Raw genomic sequence first — 8551 nt, forward strand, 5'->3', positions numbered from 1 at the left:
CTTGATTAGAGATGTCAAAATGTGTCTTGTGTTATATATGGATCACTTACATTTTGAAGTAGGTCATATATGGTCACTTGCATTTTGAAGAGACTAATTAAGTGAGTCCTAAATGGTTGGACTTAAAAACCCATTTCCAACCCAAGCCTCACGCTCTCTCTTTTTCTCTTTAACTTCATAAAAATGTACAAAATCAAAATCAGAATTATTTTTTTATTTTGTTTTTCTTTTCTTTCTTTTTCTTTCCTTTTTTTTTTTTCATTTTTCATTTCTCCTTTGTTAGCTAGTGGTCGGCATGGCAACAATCAATGATCGACCAAGTGAGGCTCAAGCTCGCCAGGGTCAAGCAAGCTAGAGCTCACCGATCTAGCGAGGTGGAAGCCTCGTCGACATCTAGTGATGCTTGCCTTGTCGACAACTAGCAAAGCTCAAACCTCATCGATCTAGCGAGCCTCGAGCTCACCGGCGTGAAGCGAGCTCAAGCTGGCCTGTGGTCGGTTGCCGACCATCATCATGGTAGACGGCCGACTGAACAAGAAGAAAAAAAGAAAAGAGAAAAAATAAAAAATTATATTTTAAAAAATAAAATAAAAATAATTAAAATTCTATATTTAAAAATAATTAAATATTGGATTTTATATATATATATATATATATATATATATATATATATAAACATTATAACAATTGTCCATTAAGTTTGTATCACATTAAAGTGTTTTAGCGATTCCTTTTAAAAAAACATATCACAATAAATAAGCTTTCTTAGGTTTAGTTAAAGGTTTTTCAAATTTTTTTATTTATTTACTAACTTTTTATTGTTTAATTTACTTTTTAAATTTGATGTGAAGTTTTATTCAAGTAACATATATTGTGAAGAGCTTAAAATGAACTAAATGGGTGGGAGTGGATTAACCTAAATTGAGTTAAATATTAATGTGTTTCAGTAATAAGGGTTGAGTCGGATGTAGTGGGTCATCAAATTTACATTGCATGAAAATGGGTAAAAATGGGTTAAATGGATCAATATAGGTCAGACCATTTTTTATCCGACCTAAACCGACCCTACCCGACTCACCCATTTGATGACCCTAGTCTTGATTAGGCTACCGAATGATCGAGTCTAATGCGACATTTGCGCTCCTGGTTGCCTTAGATTCCTCTTAGATAATGCATCCAAATAGCCTTTACATAAGTATTCTTGAACAAGCGAAAATTATCCAAAAAGTTTTAGATATATTATACTTTTGCTAATTTAATAATGAACTTTTAAATTTGTTAATTGAGTCCTAAATTTTTTTTACGTTTTTCCATTGAGTTTGTCTAGCCAAACCTAATAAAAAAGCATTGACATAAACATCAACCATCCTACGTGACGTAACTAATACTGATGTTGACAATTTTCAATAATATTTTTTGAATTATCTTTTCTTTTTCCTTTTTTTTTACTTTTTTTGCTTTTCTTTTTTTCCCCTTCTTCCTATACCTAATCGGTGGGCCTATGGCCAATGATCGGCCAAAGGTGAGGGCCAATGAGGTGGAACCCGCCAACCTTGGGCAAGCCTCAACCTCACCGGATTTGGCAAGGCTCGCCATCACTAGGCAAGGTTGGTCTTGCTAGTGGCTAGGCAAGATAGACCTCTCCCAACGACGACAAAGTTGAGCCTTGCCAATGGCTAGTGGGGGCAAGCTTTGCCAAATGCTAATGCAGTCCACCTCATCGGCCCTTGCCTTTGCCTAGTCACTGAGACCTTGCAACCGACTAGAGAAAGAAAAAAAAAAAAGAAAAATATGTATAAAATAATTTAAATATTCAAAAATATTAAAAGATTCTTCAAAATTGTCCATGTTAATATGTCACCCATGTTACATAAAATGGCTGATATCCACGTCAAAAACTTATAGATAAAATCGGTCTAGATGGATTGAATTGACAAAACATAAAAAGGTTTAGAAGTGAATTAGTAAAATAGTAATAGGTTTAAAATATTTTGGACAATTTTTTTCTTGAACAACGAAATATTTCATTGTTTGCATCAATAAAACGAGGTCAAACAAAATGCTTTTTGATAAGTCCGTCACCAATTATCTTAACTTAAAAAACACCTCTCCGAAACATAGAAGACAGGAGTGCGAGTGATTACAACCTTATGGTCTCTCTATTGTCAATTTGGTAGTGATATGCCCGGAAACCGAACCTGGTTTAGTGAACTATGTTTGCTAGTGCTTTCTGATTAGGCAGCCAAAACCTGAAGCCAAGTGTGAAATTAATCTACTTAACATTGAATTTGAAGGAGAGCAGGAAAAAAATCGTGCTTAGGCCTTCGGGTGTCATCATCACTTTGCCAAAACAAGGGGTGGACAAACTCATAATCTCGCATCCTCCCCAGCCGAAATGAATGATGACAGCCCGTAGACAATTCATGATCTTCCCCTATTCGAAATCCAAAAAGGCTTCGGGCGATGTTTGCTTGATTCAAGTGTCGCCTGCATGAGCGAGAACACAATCCTCTCAAAGAGGGCCCCACGTCTATCCTCTTGTCTGATGAGCGAACCCAACATCATGCTGATGCCACTCTCATATCACAGCTCTGATGTTCTGTACTGCGTGGGGTCCATTGGAGGGACCCACGTTGTAGATGCGATGCGAGATGAGATCTTGACACGCGGCGGATCATGATGTGGAGGGGGCCTAGGGTATGCTTACCGGAGATTAGCCTGTCCGAGACTACATCTTGATTCTTTATGTTCATCTTATATTTTGAACACTGAGGATTGAGATGTTTTGACAATCTTGTATCAAAATATGGATTACAAATTACATTACATTATTAAGATCATAATATCTCACGATCGTTTGTTTGATCTTCACGATCTTGTCAATATAGTTTCCTCTTAATCATTAGATAATCTATGAGTGGTGATCGGTACCTCGATTACATAATTAATTCATGAGATGGGTAAATTGCAAATCGAGCGCTCAATTAAGGATCTACCTACCTGTGTACGCATTCACATTTGCCTTAGTTAACCTATCTCGATGTACCCTAACAAGTCTTGAATAAGGCCAATGACATGTATCGAAACATTACCTTCTTTATTCGTAAGGAAATAAATTTGGAACCTTTTTACGTGTGAAAACATCTCACAATTTCCCACTAAATCACATTGTAGATGCAATACACAATGAGATCTTGACACATGGCTTATCATGATGTATAGGGGACCCAGACTATGTTCACTAGTAATTAGCCAAATCTTTCACGCCCACTGTAGATTAGCATATCCTAGAAGGCATCTTGTTTCTTTTTGTCCGTCTAATGTTTTGAACTTGAATACCAAGGATAGAGATGTTTTGACAATCTCATATCAAGATATGAATTACAAATCACATTATATTATTAAGACCATTACCTCTCGCAATCGTTTGTTTAATCTTCATGATCTTGCCTCTATTCTTCTTCCTTGATCACCGGGTAGTCGATGAGTCGTAGTACGCTTCTTGATCGCATGATTAATCCATGGGGTGGGTAGATTGCAAAATCAAGTACTCAACCAAGGATCTACTTATCTATGTAAATGTTTGTATTTGCCTTAACTAACTTATCTCAACATACCCTCACGAGTCTTGAATAAGGGCCAATGACATATATCAAAACATTGCATTTTTTTTCATTCGTAGGCAAACTAACTTTGAACATTTTTATGTGTGAAAACATCTCGCAATTTTCCGCTAAACCACGATTGGTCGAGGCGCTTTTCATGCGGAATCAACGCTTGAAGAGTGGTCGAAGCAATCGTTCTAGGGAAAACGACAGAATATCAGGACTTTTAACTGGCAGTGTTCCCTAAATCTTCAATCTTTTCAATGGATTCTCGGATTCACATTAGGAAAGCAAAGTGTCTTTTTTCTTCTGTATATTTAAAGGGTAAATTTTTCCATATTTTACAGCCTTCATTGTGTTGAGAGATGAATGAGGATGGGGATGGGGATGATGAGTGCGCCAGGCACAGCACGCCTTCCATCTTTTAACCCAAGAAGGGAATATCATTGATGACGACGATGATGATGATGATGATGATTCTCATTCGCACGCTCTCTCTCTCTCTCTCATGCACATTTCTCAGAACAGGGGGAAAACCAGAATTTTCGGTAAATTGTCTCTCACCCTTCGTCAATCATCATCTTCTTTTTTTTTTTCCTTTTTCTTATCATCTATTTTCTCTCCTAATGACTCCTCCCATTGCACACTACACAACAGAAGAACAGGGCACTCACTCCCCATCATCACCTCATGCTCTCTCTCTCTCTCTCTCTCTCTTCAAGCTACATTGGCCAACGTGCAAAAAGAAACTCCTCGGTGTGATTTTCTACAGGAATATCCGGAAACCTGCCAAGCCCAAGACAGAAACATGTCGTGGGTCTAGATCTTTGGCAGTCCAAAGTGCTTGGGATATACTCGCCTGTTCCTCTTCCTTGTCTTTTTGTGGTTTTGCACTGATCTGAAACGTATCTCCTTGCGTAGAGTCCCGACTAACACATGTGATCTGAAACATTGGAGTAGTTTCTTTCATTGTACCTCACTCTAATCAAGATCTATTCTTGCTATAACGGCCGACAAAGAGCCTAATAATGCACCGATGGCCATTGATTTTCCAAGTAAATTTGTGTGTTATTTTAGTCTTCTTAGAAGCTATGATAACGATGGATTTTAAATTATAACGATGTATGGATTCCGAGGGGGATTGATTCCCGAGGGACCAGCATGGGCAGGATCATTACACGAGAGAGGATTTTGCTTTGTGGCCTCCAATTGTCAAATGGCTAGAAAAACTCGTTGTCGAAAAAGAGAGATTGTGATGTGATCATGCGGGGCAAATCATCCTTAGAATTCGCCCGCACTGTCCCTGCGCACCCCCAAAAAGCACACCCATTTCGAAAGATATTTCCATCTTATTCCCTGGGCCCGAACCTAATCATTGCCCTTTTTGGATTCTCCCATGCCGCCCGTCCCTTCTTATACCGAGCCCCCTCTCATGCAATCCTTCAACACCAACCCCTCTCTCTCTCTCTCTCTCTCTCTCTCTCTCTCTCTCTGGTGTGAATTTGCTAGTGAAGTTATCTAGTCGAGGCGCATACAGAATTAATGGGCGACATCTCTGTTTCTAATGGGATTAGCAATGGCAATGGTGTCAATGGCAAGAGCCATTCCCTCAATGGCTATAGGAAGAGCTGTTGGTATGAAGAAGAGATTGAAGAGAACTTGAGATGGTGCTTTGCCCTCAACAGGTAACATATGCATTCCTTGTTTGTTTTTTTTTTTTTTTTTTTTTTGTTAACTCATGGTTAATATGTTGGTTTGACTCAAGAGTATCTAAGTACTAGAATATAAGCCTAAACGTCTTGTTCAAGCTCTTCTTTCAAATGTCCCTTTCGATAACCCTTCGTCAATCCAACCATTGTGGCCGACATAGAGGGACAAAACTATCTGTCTTTTCTTGGAACGAAGCTCATTTTCATTTGACTTTTAGAACTTTGTGATAATTTGACAAAATGGTACGAGTAAAAAAACTACCCTTTTCTTCTTATCCGGAGAAAAGAGGAGCTAATCTTCGGTGACAAAGTTTATGGTACTCTCTGATTCGAAAAAACAAAGATAATGGTCAGGCTAAAGGCAGACAAGCGACGGTATCTTAATTGCCCCACTTCAGGACCGCTTTAATAGAAAACTAATGTGTCGTCTGTCCTTTGCTCGTCTCATGATTGCAGCATATTGCATACGGGAGCTTCTCAGTTCCAGGATATTGCCCTGTTGGACACTAAACCATTTGGAAAGGTAAATCACTTGCAATGTTTCCTTCTTTACTTCAGATGTTCTTCCTTAATGTAAATGTGGCTTCTTGATCTTCTTGTGGATGTTTATTAAGCGCATGCTGCATTTTTTTCACTAGGCTCTGGTGATTGATGGGAAGCTTCAAAGTGCAGAGATAGATGAGTTCATTTATCATGAATCTCTGGTTCATCCCGCTCTTCTTTATCATCCAAAGTAAATTTAGTTTCTTTCCCCTTCCTTTTATTCTTTTATTGTGATCGTCCCTCCATTGAGTTTTTACCAATTAAGGTCCTTATTTTGAACTTTCATGTTCAGCCCAAAGACTCTGTTCATCATGGGCGGTGGTGAAGGTTCCACAGCAAGAGAGATCCTGAGACACAAAGCTGTAGAGAAAGTTTCTATGTGCGACATTGACGAGGTAACCACTAAAACCAAGTAAAATCAAGTCCTGAGTATCATTCAGCGTTGCTCCTGTATCGATAAGAATCTCCTAACTAGACAAAAAGCACAATAGCAATATCACTTACTCATGATTCCCTTACACAACCACTGGATGGGATATTTTATCGCGTGAATAAAGAACGAGTTGAGTTGGATATGATGAAATTGCCAATTTACTCATCTTCCGCTGAAAACTTTTGAGCAGGAAGTGGTGGACTTCTGCAGGTCATACTTAGTAGTCAATAGGGAGGCATTCTGTGACCCTAGACTCGAGCTGATCATCAATGACGCGAGGTATGAATCTAGATTAATCACATCTGAATTGAACTAATAGCAGAACTGATCCTATTTACGGCTTGTTTCTAAACAGGGCCGAGCTAGAAAGCCGAAAAGAGTGCTTTGATGTGATCATAGGCGACCTTGCTGACCCCATAGAGGGAGGCCCTTGCTATAAGCTCTACACCAAATCGTTCTATGAGTACACGGTGAAACCCAGGCTCACTCACAACGGCATTTTCGTCACACAGGTTAGGGCGTGCACTTCTGTATGTAAGCTCACTCGCATTTGCACATTATAAGAGAGAGAAATAACCAGTGTGGTGCCATGAGAGCAGGCAGGGCCGGCCGGGATTTTCAGCCACACTGAAGTGTTCTCTTGCATCTACAACACTTTGAAGCAGGTCTTCAAATGTAAGAATATTAGAGAAACTAATCTCGTTCAGTTGTTAACTCTTCTTAAATAGTCTATTTCCTATGACAAAAGCGTAGAGAAATGATCTGTTTTTTCTCTGATGCTAAATGCAGATGTTGTGCCCTATTCAGCTCACATTCCCTCGTATGCTGATACATGGGGTTGGGTCATGGTATGTCTCAACTAGACCCAAACCATTGGCAAGAACTTTAGACTTTGTAAATCGAACTGCTTTAAGTTTAAGATTGTTTGAAATGACAGGCATCAGATGCACCGTTCTGTCTGAGTGCTGAAGAGTTCGACCTCAGAATGAAGCAGAGGATCAAAGGGGAAAACCGATACCTCGATGGGAGGACTTTCGCCTCAGCCTCGACCCTGAGCAAAGCCGTCCGAACATCGTAAGTCGAGCAAAGACATATACCCAAGAAATTGCGATGTGATTGCACTTGTTTTATTAAAGGAACTAATCTTGAAATGTGCATTGATTGACTGGACAGATTGGAGAATGAGACCCATGTGTATACTGAAGGAGCAGCGAGGTTCATATATGGCCATGGCAGACAAAATCAAGATTGAAAGAAAGCGAAATGAAGGGAGCCCCCCAAGAACACAAGAACACAGAAAAAGCTCGCAAGTGGAAAATTACAGTTATTTTTAATTTTGTTTCTTTTCTTCTTTCTTTTATCTTTTTTGGGGTTCTTGGTTGTAGCTTCCGGTGTTGTATGTCTTTCTTATGCCATCTATGCTTTTGGCTCTCCGTACCGACTTTGGAGCTCTCGTATAATGGCAAAGGATGGATTATCCTAGAACTCTCTCTCTCTCTCTCTCTCTCTCTCTCTCTCCATATGTGGAAAGTTCATCTGGCCCTGTCCAAAACTGAATCAAAGACATCACTTTTCTTTTCCTGGTATCCGGTCTATTAGACATATCAGAAAGTGAGGATCAAATCTTTGATGGCATACCTTGATGATTTTCTTATGTAATTCTTCCGACCAGTTTAAGTAAAATAATATTGACGTGAACTTCTAATTAGTACCCGACAGCTGACGTGGAAGAAATGAATCAAAACAAGGTCATTTTGCAGATCTTTTGAAATTTTCTGATTTCTTCTCCTCTTCTTTTCTTTTACACAAGACTTTTCATCTTCTTCATGATGATAAATTACTGTTGCTTGTTCTTACTGTTCATCATAGCCTAAGTGATGCTATTAGGGGTTGGATCATGTCGAAAAACTCCGAATTGCTATCATCCTTCTAATTGATGGAGAACAACCAACTTTATCCAATTCTACTAATTTATTTTATGCCAACTGACTTGGTTGAAACTCTTTATCTCTGAGTATAGGAGGCAAATGGCTTGGCCTGTGGCATGGCTGATCTACGCATGGTACCTGTTAGAGATATAAAGAGATTTTATATATTTCCCTTGATGACTCCTAATTTATTGTAATTGATATTTTGCTACTTTAAATAGTCATTTTGTAAAGCCCATAAATAGACTAATGTACTATGCATTTGATCATGTACAGAATTTTACGTTTATCTCTTTTTCATCACCATTCTCGACTTGATATTTGATTATATAA

General features: G+C 38.8%; 1 protein-coding gene across 1 annotated transcript; it reads left to right on the top strand.

The window, feature by feature from the left end:
* The first annotated feature begins 5057 nt into the window (after positions 1 to 5057).
* On the top strand, positions 5058 to 7876 carry LOC104414850 (thermospermine synthase ACAULIS5). Its single transcript, XM_010026046.3, has 10 exons — positions 5058 to 5290; positions 5771 to 5837; positions 5953 to 6047; positions 6150 to 6252; positions 6481 to 6569; positions 6646 to 6802; positions 6890 to 6965; positions 7080 to 7138; positions 7228 to 7364; positions 7464 to 7876. The coding sequence occupies exons 1-10, from the start codon at positions 5148 to 5150 to the stop codon at positions 7540 to 7542; spliced, it is 1005 nt and encodes a 334-aa protein (XP_010024348.1). The 5' UTR covers positions 5058 to 5147; the 3' UTR covers positions 7543 to 7876.
* Positions 7877 to 8551: the final 675 nt, after the last annotated feature.

Source organism: Eucalyptus grandis, chromosome 8, assembly GCF_016545825.1.
Source record: "Eucalyptus grandis isolate ANBG69807.140 chromosome 8, ASM1654582v1, whole genome shotgun sequence".
Classification (NCBI taxonomy): Eukaryota; Viridiplantae; Streptophyta; class Magnoliopsida; order Myrtales; family Myrtaceae; genus Eucalyptus; species Eucalyptus grandis.

What these genes read in the sequence shown, in the direction of transcription:
- LOC104414850 (XM_010026046.3), top strand. Translation starts at nt 5,148, where the DNA reads ATGGGCGACATCTCTGTTTCTAATGGGATTAGCAATGGCAATGGTGTC. An exon ending in CTGATCATCAATGACGCGAG is followed by an intron (nt 6,570 to 6,645) that starts GTATGAATCTAG and finishes GTTTCTAAACAG; the next exon opens with GGCCGAGCTAGAAAGCCGAA. An exon ending in ACGGCATTTTCGTCACACAG is followed by an intron (nt 6,803 to 6,889) that starts GTTAGGGCGTGC and finishes CCATGAGAGCAG; the next exon opens with GCAGGGCCGGCCGGGATTTT.